At 36.7% G+C, this 23,915-nt stretch overlaps 1 protein-coding gene across 1 annotated transcript in view; it reads right to left on the bottom strand.

The window, feature by feature from the left end:
- Nucleotides 1-23,915, bottom strand: part of RGS22 (regulator of G protein signaling 22) — a 90,014-nt gene that overhangs the window by 15,133 nt on the left and 50,966 nt on the right. The window contains exons 12-17 of the mRNA XM_044247103.1: nt 13,283-13,477; nt 11,249-11,341; nt 8,678-8,850; nt 7,595-7,757; nt 4,453-4,611; nt 2,023-2,091 (exon numbers count right to left, since the gene is read on the bottom strand). Of these exons, the coding sequence (XP_044103038.1) occupies nt 2,023-2,091; nt 4,453-4,611; nt 7,595-7,757; nt 8,678-8,850; nt 11,249-11,341; nt 13,283-13,477 (852 nt within the window). The remainder of the gene's footprint in view (nt 1-2,022; nt 2,092-4,452; nt 4,612-7,594; nt 7,758-8,677; nt 8,851-11,248; nt 11,342-13,282; nt 13,478-23,915) is intronic.

The raw sequence follows: 23,915 nt of genomic DNA, 5'->3' as shown, positions 1-23,915 counted from the left end.
ATATAACCACATTGTTTAAGAATGTTAAGAATCATTACAGTTTGGGACTATGGTGAAAAACTACATTTTAATGCATTGTGTGAATTCTGTACCTAAACAGAAAAATGCAACCATTAATTTTATGATTACATATTGTTACATTATTATTATGTATTTTAAAACTACATATTATTATACATGTATCATATTATATATTAAATATAACTCACTTGCCTTTTAAAAAATAAGACCACTAGAACATTTAAGGTATTTTTTTCTAAATTTTACAAAAAAGAATTACCAATTAATCCTGTTAATTTAAACAGGAAATTTGCTGTGGAGCTTCTAACTAGAAAACAAATCATATTTTTAGGTGAGACATCTTCATATTATTTTAATAAAAACTGTTATTAATACTTGATAACAAGAAGAAAAATCATTACTACATTATTTTTAGTAAGAAGCTTCTTCTGACTGAGGATTTACTTTACATAACAAAAAAGCCAGATGGACCTATGGTGTGTTAGTAATGCTTACAAGTATTACTTAGTTTGTATCTTCAGTTTTGAAATACAAGATGTCTAATTTCTAAGTTTTGACCATTTTAGATCACATATCCATCCCTCTTTAGCCTCTCAGATTAAAAAACATAAGACATAGATTTTACTGAATTTACTGAACAGAACATTTTTTTTTTACTGGATAAATTTTATTGAAGTTCCCCAAATCTGAGTTTAGTCTACAATCGTGCAAAGAAGCACCATTCCAAAGGCAATGTTTTAAATGAATTTAGGAATTACAGTAATTCTCAGTCAAAACACATGATAAATATCCATTACTGACAATGCATAAAATAAATTTCCTGAAACAAATCATGTGTAACTATCAGCATAAGTGTTGAAGAAAGTTATGTACAAAGCACTACGGAAACACAAAAGGAGTAACTCATTCTGCCCAGAGGAGCAAAAGCATTGCAGAAGGGACTTGAGGATAACATTTGAATTGAAAACTGAAAAGGGAAGGCAATATTAGGCAGCTGAGGTGAACAGCAGTGCCTTAACCCAGATAAAGTGATTAGATACCTAACATGTTTTAGTGAGGCACATATTCTCTGGTCAAAAAGTTAAGCCCTCACCATACGTTCTGTATTAAAATTACAGCCCTATAAATAGGAACAACTATGTATTAGACTGGGATGTTTATTTAAAATGCACTCAGCAAATAATGTTTTAAGACCTACTTCTTAATATACAAAACTGAGTAATTTAACACAACAGAAAATAACATAATACATAATGCACAATAAATGAAATGTAAGCCCATCTTCCTTAACACTTTAACAAAAATATAGCAAAAGACAAGCATAAGAATGGTTTATTTCCTTTCAAGAGGAAAATATAGAAAAAGAGCACCTTAACAGATACATACAGTCCTCTAATAGTCAAATAAAATTTTATGTATGTAGGGGGTCACCCGGGTCTAGTCTGACATTCCAGAATGATCTGTAGAAGGATGAATACATATAAATTTATAGGCTCAAAAGGAAGACTGTGTTTATCATGTTTGTTAAGAAGCAAAATAGGCAATTTCTAGTTAGGTATCCTATTATAAAATGATAGTTTTTAATCCTTTTAAAGCCAAAATGTAACTTTCAGCAGAGTATAATGCAAGATAATTTAATTTGCTCATTCTGTTGCATACCTATTCTTTTTGTGCAATTCACGCTCAGTAATCAATAAGCTTACCATATGTTAAAAGGAACAGCTTGCCTCAATAAATCCACCACTAGCAAAATAAACTAAAGTGCATATTTAAAGTCCACTATTTAAAGCACACTTCTAGGGTTTAGCAGGTCGAGAGGGCTTTAAGAGGAGGGCTCTGGCAGAATCACCCTCTCCCCCAGATTCCATCAGCCAATTAAACAGAGTCAGTGGCTTAGAAAGCAGTGCCTACAATGAGAGTCCTTGAACAAGTAGGGGAGGAAAAAAACAGTACTTTGACAGAGTGGAGGGAGCAAGAGGAAGACTATAACAAACTACTTGCCTTCCAGACCCCGATCTTCCTTTCATGCTTCTGTAACAAGAGCTCTTCGGCTATGTCCTTCATCTGTACCTGAAAGCAAAACCAATTATTTTATCCCAATTATTCAGAATGTCTACACTTTTTTATGTCATTTACTAATTTAATAGCTTTTATTTTATTTTTAAAAAATATTTATTTATTTCTTTAAGAGAGTGCACACTAGTGGGGTGAAGGGCAGAGGGAGAGAGAGAGAGAGAGAGAATCTCAAGCAGACACCATGCTGACCATAGAGCCCCATGTAGGGCTCAATCCCACCATCCTGAGAACACAACCTGAGTGGAAACCAACAGTTGGCCGCCCAACTGACTGCACCACCCAGGTGCCCCTAATTTAACAACTTTTAAAAATGAGGTAAAGGTCAGCATGGATAAGACATAATGTAGATTAGGAAAAAAAAAAAAGACCAGACTTAGAAAGGGAAGCTCTCCCTAGGTGCCTGGCAAGTCACTCAGATTCTCTGAACATTTTCCCCATCTGCAAAATTAAGCTAATAATAATACCTAAGGGTGTTGCCCCAAATGTGGATAATAGGTCACTTTGGGTCCCCTGGAAATTGAAGCGGGAGAGATAATTAGGATTTCCCAGATTTTTGTGCTATTTTCTAGCCACAACTAATTTTAGAAAAGCACAGAAGTTATTCAACACAGGGAGGAAATATAGTGATATTTCTTGAGATTATTGCCTATATGCACTATCTTCCCTTGGGAAACACTCTTGCCAAATCTGGGCTATGTGAAACTATCTCCCTGTCCACAGCAGATAGATAGGCACTGACCTAGAGAGACCACTACTGAATCATAGGTGCTATTTTTTGATAACCACAGCTAGAGAAAAGATCCAGGAACTTCTGCTGGATGTCCAGGGCTGTCCCAGCCCCTGGCCTTTCTAGAGCTTGGCTGTCAACACTTCCCCTCAGTGTGTGATATTCTAGCACCATTTTATAACAAATTCTCTCCTTTCTCCTTGGATGAAGGTTGCCAGAATCGGTTTATGTTGTTTGCCACCCAAAGAACGCTAAGTCAGTCAGGAAACTGTTATAAGTTACAATAAAGTCATTGTGGTCAACATAGTGAAAAAACGTAGTAAATAATATTAGTAAGCCAAAGCCTAAAGAAAGGAAACGAGGAGATTTGAGTTGCCTCAAAGCTTATTTCCAGGAACTTTTTGCCTAAAACAAGTCAGCTCTTCTTCAGACTATAAATTCTATTTTTCCCAGCTGTATTGTGTTTTCCATAATTTAAAGTGCTCATAAGACTAAGGATTATTTCCACATAAGTAAGTCTCAAAGTGTTTGATAAATTGAATATAGAGGACAGTTCTTTTAGATTCTTCCTGATAAGCACTAATGGCATGTACTTTTGCATACTAGAGCCCAAAATTTCACCTTCTGTCCCTTTATGTTATTTTTGTAAAGATCGGGTTTGCCTGTGTTTGGTGTGACAATGACATTTTAAACTATCAAAGTAACACAAACTTTTTATAAAGTGCAAACAAAGCAAAAACCAAACAAAAACAAACAAAAAAAACCCCACCCCATTTCACAAAGTAAAAATCCTTCCTATTCCCCAGGAGGCAGATACTTCCAGACTTTTTTTCATAAACACAAATACAGATCGATAGAAAAATAAATACATAAATCGATCAGAGGTATAAGAACATGTAATGGGAATATCTTCTACATGCTATTCTGGATCTGGTTGTTTCCCTCAAGAAATAATCTTTCATATCAATTCCTGTGGAAATCTCATTTTTATATTTTAATCTCATTTTATAACCCCATTTTATATAGAAATCTTCATAGCACAGAATTATCATAAAGCATTTAACTATTCCCCCTTGTATGTCCTTGCCCATTTATATGAAGACTTCATAACAATATAAAAATAACACCTAGATTAATAAGTACTATTTGAATCTTCGTTGTGTGCAAGGTACCATGCTAAGAAACTACACATACCTTCTTTCATTTCATCTTCACAATTATCTTAGGAAGCAATTACTCTTATTAACCCCAGTTATTTTTCAAATGAGGAAACTAAGGTTATAAAACTTAAAAGCTGTTGGGGGACCTGGCTGGCTCAGTCAAGTAGGGTGTGAGACTCTTGATCTTGGGGTCATGAGTTCGAGCCCCATGTTGAGTGTAGAGATTACGTACAGTGTGAATGAATGAATGAATGAATGAATGAAATATACTTACAAAAAAAACAACAAAAAACCTTGAAAGTGAACAGTTAACACATGGCAGGGTTGAGGCAAAACCTTGGGAAGGCTGACTCCATGCTTTCAACCACTGCACCATAGAAGTTCAATGGCTGGGTCCACGGGTAGACACGTGTGATGTTTTAAGAGGTACTGCCTATTGCTATGCAAATATTCCACTAACTGATATACCTTTATCTTTTGGCGTGCTGCAAACTGTTCACTTGCAAGAAACAATGGCAGCCACACGTTTTCCAGCTTATTGAGGACGTGCTTCTGAACTTCAAGCAGGACAGAGGCATCAAGCTGCTCATGGAGCATCCTTCCCCAGCCACCACTTAGATTCATTATCTAAGAAAATACAAAGGAAACAAAAAACTGCAAACTCCTGTTTCAGTGAAGAAACACTAATAGTCATTCATTTATCCATCTACTCCCAAACCGTTTCCCAAGCACGCATTAGGTAGCACAACTGTCATTTGCTGAAAGAAATCTCCTGTCTCTATTGTGGATGGTAAAAATCTAGAACTCCCCTATAATATCAAACAGACAATTGTGGTTTATGTGATTTTTTTTTTTTGATGTCTGATTTTGCTCGTGATATGTTTCAGAGAACACGGGAGTTGGGTTTTTATCCTGTGTGACTACAAGCAATGCCATTTTTTTTTTCTCCACAGCCTCAGCATCTTCAACTATGAAATGAGGGGAATTGTTAGTCTATGTGTTCTCTAAAGGCTCGTCCAGGTCTAAGATTCTATGAATCTGTGATTCTGGAAGTTGACTCGTTGGAGAAAGCGTTTTCGTTTGTGTATGAGGAAAATGGGGCATGATTTTCTTAGGAGACAACCTTGACTTATAAATGTTAAATAGGCACAAACAAATGTTGTGTTGGACATGGCGGGATGAGGATGGTCCTAGCAATGCAAGGCTGCCGCAACAACCCTGAAGAAGAAAACAGAAGCAGTAGAAGTAGAGAGAGACCAGTTTATACAGAGAAGAATCTCTGACCTGCACAGTGACACCTTTTACAAAACATAATTTCTTGGTGGCCCAGATCTTCCTTCTGTAGAAGTCTCAGCTTCAACAAGCCACAAATGACTATTTCCTGCTAGAAATCATTCTGTTTTCTGCCTGTTTCTGTGCACACACCATTCAAAACTTCTGGGCCCCTCTTTGGAAAAACTACCTCCTTCCTAGTTCACCTTTGATTAATAAAATCAATCAAATCTTACTAATAAAATAATCATTTTGCATAAAAACAGATGAGAAGCCCTCATAGCCATCCTTTAATAATACTGCCTTTTTTAATATAAAAAAGGAAGAAAAAAGAAAAAGAGGAAAAGACTGCTTTGCTGATCAAAATGCAAACTTGGCCCACCCAGCTGAAATTAGAACTAGCAAGATCTATATGGAATGTAATGTGATATGAATATCCCTAAGTATAAAATACTTAAACAAAAATAAAAGTAAGGCCAGAGATGAGGAAGAAAGGTCACTGAGGACACTCTCTGGAGTAAACACAGTCATTTGCTGTGATAGCAATGAATCACTTTTTCTACTGAATTTGAAGTTCTCAGCATGTTCTAGTATGGAAGGTTCACACAGTAGCATCAGATACCAGGAACCCTCATACAATGTAGCACAAGCCAAACAGAAAACAAATGCCTTCCATGTGTTTATTTCATACTTGTGCTTATTGAGATACCCAATACTTTTGCTAATACAGCCCAGATTTGGATCTCAGGGAACTAATGGCAAGGCATTTTGTCAAGGTTGCTTAATTCCAGAATTCCTTCTCCTTCTTATTCCCCAAAAGTATTGCTTATTTTACCCCTGGAAGATCTAGCTTTTTAATGTGGTATGCCCTACTTATGAACACTTCTGAATTTTCCTTTAACTTACTGAATTTAGCATGAATCTGAAACTTGGATTTTTTGGAAGTACACCATTAAAATAGGTATCCTTTTAAACTACCAAAATAAAAATATCAAACACTATACATTTGATCTCCAGGTAGTAATGTGGTACTAGCAAACTTCAAATTCATTATAACACTTAATTCTTTACATTTTAAAAGCATAAAAATTGAGCCATATTTCATGTGATCAAAGTGTTACATGAACACTCAGTCGCACTGCTGAATTCTCATCTGGCCTTTTTGTCATAAATAATGACACAGTGTAAATAATGACATAGTGTAATAATGACAAATAGCAATAATAACAGTAATATTATAGTAAATAATGACAACATATATCACAGACATTCATATTTGCTGAATGAGTGGATGAATGGATAAATAAAAGCTATTTTTATTCTATAAATTACTTTAAAAATAACATTTTTATACTATACTGGAGTGAATTTTAAAGGCATTTAATTTGTAGATACTTAGAAATAACTTTAAAAAGTTAAGATCTTCAAAGTATCTAACATATAAATCATAAAAGCAAAGGACAAAATAGATGACTTTCAAGTTGTTGACAAAAAGAAATAAATTACTGGTTTTCAACCACAATGACTTCACACCAGTCAGAATGGCTAAAATTAACAAGTGAGGAAACAGCAGATGTTGGTGAGGATGAGGAGAAAGAGGAACCCTCCTACACTATCGGTGGGAATGCAAGCTGGTGCTGCCACTCAGGAAAACTATTCGGAGATTCCTCAAAAAGTTGGAAATAGAGCTACCCTACAACCCAGCAATTGCACTACTGGGTATTTACCCTAAAGATACAAACGTAGTGATCCGAAGGGGCACATGAACTCCAGTGTTCATAGCATCAATGTCCACAATAGCCAAACTATAGAAAGAGCCCAGATGTCCACCAACAGTGAATGGATACAGAAAATGTGGCATATAAATACAACAGAATATTACTCAACTATTGAAAAACTGACATCTTTCCTTTTGGAATGACGTGGATGGAACTAGAGGATATTATGATAAGCAAAATAAGTTACAGAGAACGACAATTATCATATGATCTCACTGATATGTGGAATTTAAGAGACAAAACAGGATCACAGGGGAAGGGAGGGAAAAATAAAACAAGACGAAACCAGAGAGTGAGACAAACCAGAAGAGACTCTTAATCATAAGCAATAAACTGAAGGTTCCTGGGGGGAAGGGGGCTAGGGGGATGGGGTCACTGGATGATGGACATTTAGGAAGGCACATGATGTAATGAGCACTGAGTGTTATAGAAGACTGAGGAATCACGGAACTCTACCTCTGAAACTAATAATATACTATATGTTAAATAACTGAATTTAAATTTTAAAAAATTACTGGTTTTCATACTTCACCAAAGAATATAAGTTTACATATTGGTACCTGGTCCTGCTGATATGGAGAAGCTGGACTTTGGGGGCCAAAGAAATATTTTTTATTAAGGTATTTGTTTTTAATATATATAGATTTTTCTTCTCTTTGCTTTCGGTCTCCATAAACTATTCTTCTGAACTGTTCAATGTCCATCCAGCACATAAGGTCCATACTAAAATGAAAACAAAAACAAAGTACAGGCCTTTTTATTTTTTTCTCCGAATGCTACTAACCCACCAAAAAAGTTGTTGTCTTGCCTAGCTAGCCGAACTGATTGGATCATGAAACCAATGAGTTCAATAATATGTCTAATCCTGGCTAAATATATGAATGAACACAGGAGTGCTGGGATCAGAAAAGAATCTGCTACTGTTATTGACAGGGTCTCAGAGTTCCTCCATCAATGCTGGACTCATATTGTTGATATCAAATCTGGGAAAATTTCCATCTACTGCATGTATATTTGGCAATATGCTAAATTCACAATTCCCATCAATAAGAAGGGAAAATATATATGTGAAATTTGGCTCCCAGGTCTAAACCTTTTCTGCTAACTTGGGAGAAAATTATTGGAAAAATATATGATCAATATTTCAGTTTACATTAGCTAAATATATCATAAGTTTCCAAGATTCTGTGCAAAACTAGTATTTCATTGATGTATTAGCTAATAAAAATTACAAGTATTTTAGTAATAATTACAACAGTTTAGAAAAATATAAGGGAGATACTTTTTAGAAATACTAATTAAAGCAGCTGTCTAGAAAAAGGCAAAAGAAAGAGTAGAAAAGCAAAAGAATAAAATGCATTGGTGTTTTTATTTAGCCAATGCTAAAAACTACTAACAAATCTTATTTGACGACTTGAAATAACATTTGGGAGGTTGCTCTTATCAAAATGCACTCCCCAACAAAAAGTTACCCATACAGATTCCAGAGAGGTATGCTCATTACTTTTTACTGTCATGGTGAAATCTTGCACCAAATCACTTTTATGATATGTTCGATCAAAATAAGTACCTTAAAAGCATAAGTAGCTTAGAAAATGATGCTTTAAGGGAGAAATACATTTTAAAATGCTTATGTTCCTTACCTTGAAGAATGAGCCTCAAGAAACTGGCGGAAATGTTCAAACTCCAGTTTGTTGTTAAGCAGGTCATTAAAATTAAAGTGCTTATATTCTTCAGGAACATTATTCCAGTATTCTGGTTTTTTAGAGACCTCAGGAAGCCGTGAAATACCAGTTCCAATTTCACCAGCAGTGTCCTAGTGAAATAAAATTTTTCATTAAAAAAATCTCTTAAATATGGCAAATTATTTTCCAAATTTAGAAAGGGAAGTTGCAATAAAAATGAACAATTAGGCCAACACCATCTAACAATGCAATGGTAGAAGTAGGTGAGAAATCTAGAATCCAGAATCTGCCTCTAACTCCTCTCAACTTCTGCTCTGACCCTTGCTGTTCCATTTGCTTCTTTTTAGGAACACTTAGTAAATATTTACCATATATTTGCTTATAAAATATTTAATTTTCTTATTTTTGTTAGTACAAGAGTAATATATCTTTTGTAATAAGAAAACAAAAAACATACATTCTACTTACTATCCCTCCCAGAGACAACGACCGCTAACATTTTAAAATACAAATCTTCTAGTCTTTTTTGTGTACACACATGTAGTTTATTAAAAGCCAAGATAGGACTGAACAACTATGTATGGTTTTGTAACTTGGTTCTTTTTCTTAACAATGTATTATGAACATAAAACGTTCTTTTATATATAGCAATTTTGAAAGTTATAGAATAAGGCAACATAGTTTTCCAATAGCACATTCTTTACATGTAAACTTCTTCATATAAAAGTTAATGTTTAGGCATTTTAAGACCTGATGTTCTGCAGTTTATAAGTTCTATTTAAGGGCAAAGAGCTAGAGAAGCTTATTCTTTGAAAAACCCTTCCTTTCCTTAAGGAATTCCTTATATAATTAATTTGCCCCTCTATTTGTGTTTGAAAAGCATCAGACCATGAGAGAGAATACCAATATTTAAAAAATCAATTTCCAGTGTGGAAAAGGATTATGGGGAGAATTACACATTTTAGTTCATAAATTTTTAAAAACAACCTAAAATACAACTAACTACATTTCAGTTCATAAGGTTAAAACACAAACGTAAAACACAATTTTATGAACATTTTCATTAAGTTTAAAATGCAACAAAATGTGCTACTTTTTTGGATTTTTATGTAGTCTTTCCAAGATACTAATAAGTAATTTCTCAAATAAAGAATTTCTGTGTTAAAAAGACAACTATCATGAAGATTACATTTAACCATCTGAGCCCACCAGGTCCCCCTCATGAAGGTTACATTTAAAAAACTCTCCTGGGACAACTGGGTGGCTCAGTCTGTTAGGTGTCTGACTTCAGCTCAGATCATGATCCCAGGGTCCTGGAATCGGGCTCCTTGCTCAGTGGGGAGTCTGCTTCTCCCTCTCCTTCTGCCTGCCACTTTCCCTGCTTGTGCTCTCTCTCTCTCTCCTTGACAAATAAAAGCTTAAAAAAAACCCTTTACTGTTTGTGTAAAATTTTATTGTAAAACGATAAAAATTTGAGATAGGCACAGAGGAGAAAGTAAAACTATCACCTGAAAAAAAAAGATCAGTTAAACCTTATCACTCAGAGCTAACGGTCTTCAACATTTTGGTGAACACCTTTCCAGATACCTCTCTTTGCATATATGTATACATGGAGAAATACATACATATAATTTTACATAAATAGGATTATATGATACCAGTATTTTTTGTTCCCCATATTTTTTAAAAAGATTTTATTTATTTATTTGACAGACAGAGATCATAAGTAGGCAGAGAGGCAGGCAGAGAGAGGGAGGAGGAAGCAGGCTCCTCACTGAGCAGAGAACCTGATGCAGGTCCTGATCCCAGGACCCTGGGATCATGACCTGAGCTGAAGGCAGAGGCTTTAACCCATTGAGCCACCCAGGCCCCACCCATTATCTTTATATAATAATATGTCCTGGGCATTTTCCATGTTGATAAATGTGAGTATGAACTCTCACTTTTATGTAGATATACAAATTTCATTTTATGACTTCAGGTTTTACCATGGTTTATGTAGCTAATCCCAAATTTGCAAATTTATAAATCAAAATAACACTTTACTATCCTAGTTTATCTTATAATCTTTTTACGGACTCCCCCAGATCCCTTCCATATTTTTTCCTTTATTGTTTTGCCTATTGCTGTCACAAGACAGTTCCCTTTCTGTTTGGAAAACTCAATTTAACTCTTTTTTTGAATTGACAATGAATAGAACAGTTGCCATACAGAAAATAACCAGAAACATTCGAAGGAATAATGCGGCTTGAAGGCTCTTAACTAAGTCAGGCAAGTGGCTTGGCTCCCCTACATTACCGCATCTGCTTTGTTCTTTGGGCTTTGTTGTTTAATGTGTCAGTATAAAGTGATACCTGTCAAACGCAGCATCCTAGGCAAAGAAGTAGCAGAGGAATGAAACTACCTATCCCCTACTTTATCAGGATATGATCTTCTCAATATATGATCCCCCTGCCCCATGCCAATATATACAGCGGTAATCCTCTCCAGGATAAAAAGTTGATTTTTCTAAGTAGAGAGCTGTCTTACCTCAGTTTTCTTGGAAAATGTCTCCTTATGCAAAGCCTGTAGCTTTCTGAAGTATGTGGAATCTAACTGTCGAGTTTCTTCTATCAGCTCCACCTAATAAAATAATAATAAAGCTCGTAACATCAATAGAATGTACATTATGAAAAAGTGGGGAAAGAATGCAAAATTTGCCAATAACAGTGGGCTCAAAAATGAATACATTTGCCAATAAAATAAACTGGTTTGGCGGCAAAAGCAGCAAGACAAACATAAAAATATTAACTACAAATTCTGACTTTGCATGCATGTGATAAAATATTTCTACGTAATGATATAGTGACACGAGAGATCATTCCTCCTTTCTGAACACCCCATGCGAGCTAACAAACACTGCACACATGTTGGGTCACATTTCCGTTTTCTACTCATTACAACAGGGTAAGAGTCACAAAGACAGGCATTGCTAGTGTTAATAATCAAATAATCCACAGTAGAACAAGAAATGACTGCACTCCCTTTGTAATACTCTGTGACCTAAGGTTTTTTGCTGTAGCAAGAAAGGAGAGAGTCATTTATCAGATTAACCTCATTGTACATCCAGCCTGCAGAGCAGGTTTTGCACTGTTTAGACAGCCACGAAAACAAGCTCATTCTCAATTTCTCGATTCCAGGGAAAAATCAGCTTAGTGGACTTAGAACTTTCTACATTTAATAACTAGCTTTGGTAGTCTCCTTAATTATCCTTTTTGGGGGCAAGTCTACATAACCAAGTCAACTGGACTTTCAGAGAAGTCCTCTGGGTTGAATTTAAGGAAGTTTCTAGTTTCCTGTTAAAAAGAGTGTATCATTTTCCCACACATTTTATAAGAGTCATCACCAATGCCAAAACTTTTTGGTTTAGGGAAGTTAGTTGTAATTCTCAATCTTTTTTTTTTTTTTTTAACATCTCAGGACCCTATCTCAGGTTATGCCATGCATTATATTTAAAATAATGACTGGAGAGAATTTTTTAAAAATCTCATACAATAGCCTAACTTTTCTAGTGTAATAGATGTATTTTTGTAGCAGAAAAGTTGTGATGCTAATTTTTGAGGACAAAGAGAATTTAGGATGGAAAATTTAATTTTCATCACTGAATTTAGTAAGCCCTGAGAATTGTTCAGTCACAACCCGATAAGGTAATTCTATCCATGGTGTTTTGGTATTAATTTTATCTTAGTTTACCTAAGCTATTCTTTCTGGTAGAAGACCAGACTAAGAAGTGGTTGAGGAGAGAGGAACAAAGAACAGCAATATGAAGACCGCAGAGTTCCACTGAGAGGGACCTGATGTACAGGGTCCATGCGTTAACTTCATAGGGAAAAAATGCCCAGGAATGGTTCAAATCTGTGGTTCAAAATAAATATGGAAAGAAATTTCCTCCACCCCTCAATAAGAATAGTGAAAACATTCAGGCACTGAGACTTAAAATGACCTCTTTTGGAATTAAAAAAGTTGTGTTGAAACTCGTATCCAATCAAACAGCCCAATATAATGAACATTTGGAGTGCCTTCAAATAGCAATACTGAAGTTACAGAATGTGTTTCCCACAATATATACGGAACATTTCTATTTTCCATGGGTGTCATATTTACCATAACTCATCCAGGAGAAAATTAAATGGGATTTTTCCATTAATCTAAATGAAGGCCACTGCTGAGAAGTGGCGAAAAGGGACAAAGCCAAGACATTATCACGGCAGATTTTGTTGGTTCGCAGGAAACCAAACCTCAGATTTCTCTCTGCCGACATAACTGTACAGAGAACTAAAAATGACAAAGATTTTAGTCTTTTGTTAGAAGACAATTGAGAAACTGGCAAAAAATGAAGTTAATAAATACTTTCGCTGCTCCAATTTTGAGCCTGCCAAATCTTAACTCTGAGTCCCTGGCCCATATGAGATCTTTTCCAGTTTTTCTCTTTTTCCGTTTTTCTCTTGTGAGTTAATAACGTTGCTTATCCTCAGTTTTGTAGTAAACCTGAAGGTCACATGCCATTTCTTAGTGCCACAATACCTTTCCAAAAGCAGCCTGGTCGAATTTTACCATCTTTGTCCAGGGCTCAAGAAGGAGGAGGAGGATATATTCTTCTGCCGTGTCAAAAAGGTCTTCAAATGGTGGCTGTATTTTCATATAGATTTCTTTTTTCTTTTCCTGTTGGAGTCCAATGTCAAGAGTAGCCGAAGGAGCAATGTATGTGGCAAAAAGATACTAAGGGAGAAAGGGGAGAAAGTAAGGAGAGGATATTGGGAGAAGCCATAATGGTGAGTGGGTTCCTCAGTAAAGGCATTTAAAAAATGTAAGAGAAGGGAAACAAGCTCAAGTGATGTCTTTTTCTTGAAAAGATGCATGGAACTACTTAAGTCAAAGCACTGTGTTTATTCTCTTTACTTTTCCTATTTCTTCAGTAGTAATTAGTCAATTTGTGGTAGTTCTTACTCAAGAGTATATCATTTGGATATTCCAACTTTTTATCAGATTACTTCTATGTTTTATTATGATTGATTTCAGGTTCTAGGTCTCCTTTTCCCCTTATGTTCATGATATTTCTAACGTATTATTGCTACCTCCCAAAATGGCTTGAAATGCCCATTTGGAAACAAGAGGCAAGAATAACTGGGGCTGAAAAACTGGCTATCAGTCTTCTAGGATAGGGACAAGAGACTACCTGCTCTACCCAACAGAGCTGCAGAGTTCTTAAAACTGTAACAAGTATCTCTTTCTGCTGTAAAAATATCTCCATCTGATGTCCAATGCTGTGGAAGAAATATGAGAAAAAAGTAGGAGTGAATGGAAAGATACACAGACACACATGGAATTTCTAAGCTTCCTAGAAAAAGCTGCATAAACGTCTATTCCATTCTACTCATTTGTCTTTTCTCTAAATGACAGCCATTTACATCTGAGAAGTAATTTAATAACATTTTATTTTTAAAATATTATATACCAAATATGTCATGCTCTGTGTATCAGATTTAAATGTAGTTTTACTAACAATCTCTAATTAATTGCATTCAATTTTAATTTTATTTTTTGACTTAGTTTTGGACCTGATCATGTCCAGATTCAACCCAGGCAATAGACAGATGACAGATGGATAGATAGATTTGTACCAAATACAAATAATAGTATTCTGTAAAATAATCTTCTTAGAAGTTTTAAAGGGTCCGCACTAACAAATAAGCATTTACTGAGTATCCATTACATCTTGGACACGTGGATAGCTGCTATGTATGCAACGATTAATGATTAAGACCCAATACCTACTCGAAGGAGCCACTGGTGGTGACCTCAAAATGAAAATCGGTCACTGCAATACAGTATGATAAGTACTACAATAGAAGTATGCATTGTAAATAAGATCATCAATGATTGCCTGTCCATTCTTTTTAAACTCACATCCCTTTAATTGCCTTTTAAAATTCACACTCAAATACCAATTCTTCTGTTATTTTCCTAAACCTTGTTTTGCCATTCCATACCATTGCATATATTGTTTGTTTGATCTTGGATATTCACCTTACCCCATGCACTTTGTCTGCTTGATAAACTCTGATTTATTCTTTAAAAATGAACATGGATTTTTCCTCCTCCAGGAAACCTTCACTGACACCCTCCTCCCAAAATCATTTTCTACTGCTATCCACACCACACTATAATGAAGTTATGTATTATGTATCTTCTTCTAGAACGAGGTCCTTGAGGGCAAATACTGCAGCTTATTCTTTTGTCATTCTCCAACTCCTAAAACTGTTCTTGGCAGAGAGAAGATGCCATAAATGTTTATTGAATTGTACTAAATCCGCAGAAAAGACTCATTTATGTCTTGGAATGGGAAAGGAAAAGATTCCCGAAACTTTTCCAAGAGAAGATAAGTTTCTCTTATTCTTAATCCTTCAGCTGAATCTTTAAAGATGAGTTGGAGTCAATCAGGCAAGGAAAGGGAGTTGATGAGAAGGATGGTTTAAGGAGAAAAATATGGGCGAGGCGTGAAAGCTTACAGAAGTTTTATGACCTATGGAGAGATTCTGGGCTCCAAATAGATACCACTGGCTAAAGGAAAGAAGTAGAATAAGAGGGGATGCTAGAAAGGGAAGCAGAAGCCAGAACGTGCATATGACCTTTTGTCCCTTGGTGAAGAATTTGAATTTTTACTTAAAGATAGGTAATGAGGTCTCTCTGAGGAGTGACATCATTGGATATAAATCTTAGAAATAAATCACTATGGTGTCAGGAAAGAAAAACAGTTCAAGTAAGATTTGGAACTTATTTCAATGGCCAGATAAGAAATTATATGACACCTTCATCTCTCACTTGCTTTTTTGCAATAGCCTCTTAACTGGTCCTCAAATGTTCCTCTTTGCTTTCTTAGTGTCTTTTCTTTTCACAGCAAACAGAGAAGGTCTTTTGCCTATCACTTTTCTGTTCAACTCTTCAGTGACTTCTCCTCTTGCACACAAAAACAGCCCAAGTCCTTATGACTCCCTATAATTGGGATTTTTGGAAGTTTCTCAATACCAAGAGGACAAGGACTATAGTTCAAGGCCTGCCATTGGGGAAGCCCCTGTAAATACTTTAGGCTCTCAAAACACCCTAATATCAGAGCTGGACCAGGTATAGACTCTAGTGTTGAATCTTTAAAGTGCCAAGAGAAAATAACTGCTAACCTGTAATTCTGTACCCAGCAAAAATATCCTTATAAAGTGAAAAGAAAACAAGGATGTCATAAATCAACAAACAGCAGCAGACAATTCATCACCAGCAGACCTGCGCTATGCACATGAAACAAAGGTAAGAGCAGGATGGAATAGAGAACAACAGATGCATAAATATATAGGTAAAGGTGAATAAATACTGATAGTAAAGCATAGTAATAATGAATGAAGTCAGAGGAAATAGTAAAAGAGCTGAAGAAAGAGAAGTTGAGATTGAAAGGGCAGGTTAAGATGCAATTGAAATGATATATTGGGAGCTTACTGTAGGGAGGAAAGCAGATGAGGTTAGAATCAGGATAGTAATAACAATATGCAGAATTTCAAAGAATGAGAGTGAATGAGGCACCTGGCTGGCTCAGTCAGTATAGTCATGACTCTTTTTTTTTTTTTTTAAGATTTTTATTTGTTTATTTGACGGACAGAGATCACAAGTAGACAGAGAGGCAGGCAGAGAGAGAGAGAGAGAGAGAGAGAGGGAAGCAGGCTCCCTGCTGAGCAGAGAGCCCGATGTGGAATTCGATCCCAGGACCCTGAGATCATGACCTGAGCCGAAGGCAGCGGCCTAACCCACTGAGCCACCCAGGTGCCCCAGTCATGACTCTTTTTTGTTTGTTTTAAGTTTTTATTTAAATTAGAGTTATTTGACATACAATGTAATGTTGGATTCAGGAGTAGAATTAGTGGTTCATCCCCTTCATCTAATGCCCAGTGCTCGTCACAAGTACCTTCCTTAACCCCCTCACCCATTTTGCCCATCCCCCACCCACCTATTCTCCAGCATCTCTCAGTTCATTTACTACATAGTTAATAGTCTCTCGTGTTTTGCCTCCAGAGTTATGAGTTCAAGCCCCACGCTGAACATAGAGCTTACTGAAAAAAAAAAAAAAAGAAAAAAAGATAGAGTGAAGATAAGGGAAAAGGACCTGTAGAGCAGTTAAAAGGGAGTTTTTATAAAGTTCAGTGTATAATGTGGCACTCACTCAATAAATATATGTTAAATGGATGAATGGAAGGTTAATGTCCTAAAGTGAAATGATGGTCTGAAAGGGGAATTTCAGAGTTCCAACATTTAAACCTGAAGTCATTCTAAATTATGATGGATTCTAACACACGGCTATCTCCATAACATGGGGAAAATGGAGATAAAAGACATTGGAAGGGCACCAGGGTGACTCAGTGGGTTAAATCCTCTGCCTTCAGCTCAAGTCATGATCCCAGTGTCCTGGGATGCACCCCTGCATCTGGCTTTCTGCTCAGCAGGGAGCCTGCTTCCTCCTCTCTCTCTGCCTGATTCTCCGCCTACTTGTGACCTCTGTCTGTCAAATAAATGAATAAAATTTCTTAAAAAAAAAAAAGACATTGGAATTGGGTGAGTTAAAAAGCACTCTAGCACAGATGTAGTGAAAAGAAGGGCCATCTGTACCCCAATGTTTATAGCAGCAATGGCCATGGTTGCCAAACTGTGGAAAGAACCAAGATGCCCTTCAATGGATGAATGGATAAGGAAGATGTGGTCCATATACATTATGGAGAATTATGCCTCCATCAGAAAGGATGAATTCCCAACTTTTGTAGCAACATGGACGGGACTGGAAGAGATTATGCTGAGTGAAGTAAGTCAAGCAGAGAGAGTCAATTATCATATGGTTTCACTTATTTGTGGAGCATAACAAATAACATGGAGGACATGGGGAGATGGAGAGGAGAAGGGAGTTGAGGGAAACTGGAAGGGGAGGTGAACCATGAGAGACTATGGACTCTGAAAAACAACCTGAGGGTTTTGAAGGGGTGGGGGGTGGAAGGTTGGGGGAGCCAGGTGGTAGGTATTAAGGAGGGCACGTATTGCATGGAGCACTGAGTGTGGTGCAAAAACAATGAATACTGTTACGCTGAAAAGAAACTAAAAAAAAAAAACAAACAAACACTGTAGCATATATGCTATAAGGGTTATTTTTACAGATGCCAAAAAAGCTTCATATGATAAACAAAAAAGAGAGAGAGAGAGAAATTTCATGATTCATTCATTGAAACTTTCTAGATAGAGAACTTAAAAGGTCTTTTGGCGGCATTAGTGGGACTCAGGATAGGGGCTATTAGTAGATGGAGCTACTCAAAAATTTTGAAGTATTTAAAGATGAGTCTTGAACAGCAGCAGAGAGCCTCTCTTTATTCCTAAGTGTTGTGAAATGTGGGAGAAGGGGCATATTTAGGAGACATTCTGGATGTTCTATTTAATTAGGCAATCTGCAGCCTGGAAATTTCCTTCCCTAAGACAAAGACACATTAGTCCATTAGGCAGAATAGCAGAGATTAAACCATAAAATGGTGGTTCATACCAAGTGATTATATATATAATATTTAAAATGAAATTTGCCTTGTACACACACAATTTTTTCTAACTTTGGGAGTTAGTTTTTAAAAAAAATTTTTTTTTAGTTTTTTAAAATTTTTAATTTAAATTCCAGTTAGTTAACAAACAGTGTAATATTAGTTTTAGGTGTATAATATAGTGATTCAATATTCCTATACAACACCTGGTGCTCATCACAAGTGCCCTCCTTAATCCCCATCACCTATCTCATCCATCCCCCCCAACCCACCTCGCCTCTGGTAACCATCAGTTTGTTCTGTAAAATTAAGAGTCTGTTTCTTGGTTTGCCTCTCTCTCTCCCTTTTTTCTTCCCTTTGTTCATTTGGTTTTTTCTTAAATTCCACATATGAGTGAAATCATATGGTATTTGTCTTTCTTTAACTGACTAATTTTGCTTAGTGTAATACTCTCTAGCTCCATCCATGTTTTTGCAGATGGCAAGATTTCATTCTTTTAATGGCTGAGTAATATTCCATGATGAATATATACCACATCAGCTCTATCCATTCATCAGTTGATTGGAACTTGTAATCTAACCAGTCTAACACATTAGGTTTGTATCAGGTTGAAATCTAAAAGATTTTCTAAGCTGGAGATTTTTTAAATATATAAATTAAAATAATGTCATACTAAGGTAAATTAAGAAACTAAAGACAAAAATGATCAAATTAACAACAGTAAGAATGTCTCTAAAATTTGCTTCAATAATTTCAAATTTACCTCAAAGAAGGGTAAATTTGACTCCCCAAATCACTTCATTTAAAAATTAGTAGTCAGGTTTTATTTGGGGTTGAACAGCTTCTAATGGAAAAATAAAGCAACCGCTTAATCATTGGGTCAGCTACACTGAAAGTATAGTATAAATAAACACTTGATGTGACACATATCAAACTCTTTGTGTAGAAATCAGGACAATTTCTTTGATTTAAAAAACACAGTAACAGTGAAGAAGGTAAAGTACAAAAGAAGTTGAAATGGTGACTAGAATACCAGTGATAGAAATGATAGTCAGCTTTTGGTGGACACCCAAATCCATCCTTTTCCCTTTCTCTCCCAGTCTTGCCTTCACTCTTCTTGTCCTTCAAGATCTGCTGCTATCCACAGTCTCGTGAGAAACTCTAGGTGCTATTTATATTGTCTATCATTATACCTTGGTGGACATTTCACAATGCCACGGCAAGGCCATTCAGGTTGTAACTATCTCCAATCAGTTTGGGCTTTTACCTTCTGAAATTTTGCTTTATGATTTTCTTCAGAATGAGTGTCAGTTTCCTTTACCAGTTACTATATTAATAGCACAACTTCTTCTCTCTGAACATTATTCTTCATCCTTTTATACCTCTCACCAAGCTTTTCTTTACCTTCAGCACAATCTGTAGCTTCTTCCTGTCTTCCAGATAAATGGGGCCACCACCTAGTTTCTCTTTCTTTCTTTCGTGATCGGGTCTGAAGATTGCCTATCATTTCAAGTACACTCTTAAAACATCCTTAATTCCTCCCATCTTGATCTTCTGCCCAATTCTGAGTCTGCTGAATCATTTATCCATTTTTCCAACTCTGTCCTCGAGCTCCCAATAAAAACTATGACAACTGGCTTCATTATACATAGATTTAAAAAGAAGAAAAAGAGGAACCTCAGCCATGATCACAAAGCTTGGTAAGTTTTTGCATATTTCTAATCAAACCTTATCTCCCCATTTCTAACCTTTGCCATTCTCCATAAAGTTCCCAACTGTTCCTTATACTTCTTCACTTTCAGAAGATTGACCTTCCATTTAACTGGGAAAAACTCTGGTATGGATGCCCTCAACTTTCTCCTCAAGAACCTTCTTCTAAATATTTTTCTTTCTCCGATGTTTCAAAGAAAGACTCCTTTCCAAGATGAAACCATTCATGTGTGGCCTTGACTCCCTTCCTCCCCGTAACCTTGCAACATCAATTATTTCCTTAGTGCCAATGTCCTTAATTTGTGTTGCCATTGATTCCATCTTCTCAGACTCTTTTTTTTTTTTTTTTAAGATTTCATCCACTTATCTGACAGAGAGAGATCACAAGTAGGCAGAGAGGCAGAGACAGAGAGAGGAGGGAAGCAGGCTCCACACTGAACAGAGAGCCTGATGTGGGGCTTGATCCCAGGACCCTGAGATCATGACCCAAGCTGAAGGCAGAGGCTTAACCCACTGAGCCACTCAGGCGCCCCTGATTCCATCTTCTTTCTGACGCTACAAAGCTGTTCAGGTGAGGTGTCTCTCCCTTTGTCAAATAAGTTTCTTGGCTCTTTTGCCTACAAACTATCACCCTTCTCTCTTTCCCATCTCTACAAATCTTACTCCCTTTTCACCCACTTCTCTGTCTCCAGTAATCTGGTTTTCATGCCAATGAAACTGATCTCCAAAATCACTAACAACCATACAAATACCAGTTCAATAGTTTCTCTCCTTAATCTTCACTATATTGTATTTCCTTGCAGCTTTTACATTGTTGATTACCTCTCCTTGACCTCAACAGTGTCTCCTGATTCTCTGCCTATTTCCACTCTTAGACTCCTTTGGTGATTCCTTTTCCTCTCTTTCCCCTTAAAGGAAAGCATTCATTAAAATTTTTTGTTTAGAGCGCCTGGGTGGCTCAGTGGGTTGAGCCTCTGCCTTTGGCTCAGGTCATAATCTCAGGGTCCTGGGATCGAGGCCCACATTGGGCTCTCTGCTCAGGGGGCAGCCCACTTCCCCCCACTCTCTGCCTGCCTTTCTGCCTACTTGTGATCTCTCTCTCTCTCTGTGTCAAATAAATAAATAAATAAATAAATAAATAAAATCTTCATTAAATTCTATGTTCAACTATATTTTCTTCTCAGTTCACATTCTTTCAGTTTCTCACACATGCCACACACCGTCTCACAGGACTACACTATGTCTTCTATGCTCTCTATGCGCTCCAGCCTTATCCTCTTTCTGCTTTTTGCTCAGTCTGACACCTGCAGTTTGTCTTCAGGATCATTCTTACATGCTCCGATGGGGCCTCGTACTTGCATGTTTCTCCCACTGGACCACAAGGTCTATGAAGACAGATTCGGTCTACTTTGTTACTATATCCCTGGCATTTCGTGTAATGCTTAATTTAGGATGAACAAACAGATGAATAAAAGACTGTGTCCATTCCCAGAGATTAAACAGTTAACTATTTGTAGAAGAAACCCAAATAGATATAGCTTTAGATCTGATTTCTTTCCCAAACTAAAATCTCTGCTTTTAGTTGCTAACTTATTACTACTACGTGGATAGCCTCTAGACTTTCACACTCAGTGACTCAATAATATAACAAACTGTTGTTTCAGAGCCTCCAAGCCCCTCCCTTCCTTCTGTATTTCCAGTTTCCATTAATAACATACCACTCATAGCACAGCCTTTGACTATTTCCCACTTTGCTCCCCTTCTTCCTCAAATGCAAGTCCTCTGAATTTACCTCTCTACATTGAAACAAGGAGTAACTGATCAGAACAAATATAAAAATATGAGGAGGAAATAAGAGGCAGCAGTTCCATTCCCACAAGAAACAAAATATAATTCAGACTTCGGCCAAGCTCAGTGAGACTCTTCTCAGGCTACTATCTATGACCTTCCTTCCTGACCTCACACTTACTTCTCTCTATGAAGCCCCAAGGGCCCATGCATATTTTTGTTATTGTTGTTGTTGAACTATTTTTTCTAGTCTTACTGAGAAATAATTGGCATACAGCATTGTCCAAGTTTAAAGTAGACAGCATAATATGACTTACGTATATTGTGAAATAATAACCACCATAAGTTCAACCATCCTTCATCTCATAATGATACCAAAAAAAGAAAAAATTTGCTCCTTGTGAAGAAGGGAATATCCACTCTCTTAGCAACTTTTGTATAAACCATACAGCAATGTTGACTGCAGTCATCACGGTGTACATTACTTCCCCAGTACCTACTTATGTTATTCCTGGAAGTTTGTACCTCTGACCACCTTCATTAAGCTTCCCCTTCCCTCAATCCCTACACCTCTAGTAACTACAAATCTGATCTCTTTTTGATGAGTTTGGGCTTTTGCATATTATTTAATTGTCTATTCCCACAGTCTTAAGAAGCTCTAATGAGGGTAGCCATATAACCCCATTCTAGTTTAAGCCTACTGTCCTGGCATAATTATTAATAGTTTCCCTTTCACTCTGAAAGGAATCCTGGTTTAGATAATAAATTATATGTTCTCCCCATATTTAACCAACACCAGTTAGATAAAACTACAATATTTCTCTAAAACAAGAATCCTAGACATGCTCAACACATATTTAGAGCTTAACATAAAGGAAAGACAAGCAGAAAATATTACTTGCTAAGAAACACACATTCATCTGATTGCAATCATGTGAATTGAATAGCTGTTACCCAAGCCAAAATCCCAACTATTTTATTTAGAACTTGGATTGAAGCTTCACAGACTTCTCTGTTAAGACTAAATGCATTAGGGACACCTGGATGGTTCAGTCAGAAGAGCATATGACTCTTGATCTTGGGGTTGTGAGTTCAAGCCCCACACTAGGCATAGAGATTACTAAAAAAAAAAAATGTTGCTTTTTTAAAAATTATTTTTAAAAGATTTTATTTATTTATTTGACAGAGAGAGTCAGAGGTCACAAGTAGGCAGAGAGGCAGGCAGAGAGAGAGGGAGGAAGCAGGCTTTTGCCGAGCAGAGAGCCCGATGCGGGCCTCGATCCACGGACCCCGAGATCATGACCTGAGCCGAAGGCAGAGCCTTGACCCATTGAGCCACCCAGGTGCCCAAAAAATGTTTTTTAAAGAATGAATACATTAGGGGTGCCTGGGTGGCTCAGTAGGTTAAAGCCTCTGCCTTTGACTCAGGTCTTGATCCTGGGGTCCTGGGATTGAGCCCCCTATCAGGCTCTCTGCTCAGTGGGGAGCCTGCTTCTTCCTCTCTCTCTCTTTCTGCCTGCCTTTCCGCCTACTGTGATCTCTCTCTCTCTCTCTCTCTCTGTAAAATAAATAAAATCTTAAAAAAAAAAAGAATGAATACCTTAAATGAAAATCTTAACAGAAATTTAAAAATCTGTCCCCTCTCCATCACACCTAACTTTAGATACTTATTTGTCTTCTCACCTGTTTTGGGGGGAGGGCTTCCTCACTGTTTATTGAACATTATTCATTATCACATAAGCAATTTCTCTTTGTTCAAGTATCGATCCCTATGATAACCAGCACAATCCTTAGGAAGACATATACTTCCCACCACCTCCCTGATTCTTTACCAGTATTATAAAATCAAAGAACTGAAAACATTAGAAAAGGGCTTGAAAGATCACCCTTTCCAGAGTGTCCCAAGATCACATAATGCACGTTTATTATCTTCTTTTGAGACTCAGTCTCGGGACTCTCTGCTCCCAGAGTGGTAGGGACAACAATGGGTAAGGAGATAAGAAGGGAAAAATGGATGTGATTGTCAATTCTTTATTGGGCCACTCTGTAAATTTATAGTACATTCAACTGAATTATGCCGTTAAAATCTGACAATGTCTTTCTAGTAT

Source organism: Neovison vison, chromosome 4 (genome assembly GCF_020171115.1).
Source record: "Neovison vison isolate M4711 chromosome 4, ASM_NN_V1, whole genome shotgun sequence".
Lineage (NCBI taxonomy): Eukaryota > Metazoa > Chordata > Mammalia > Carnivora > Mustelidae > Neogale > Neogale vison.
This window is presented reverse-complemented; position numbering and strand designations above follow the sequence as displayed.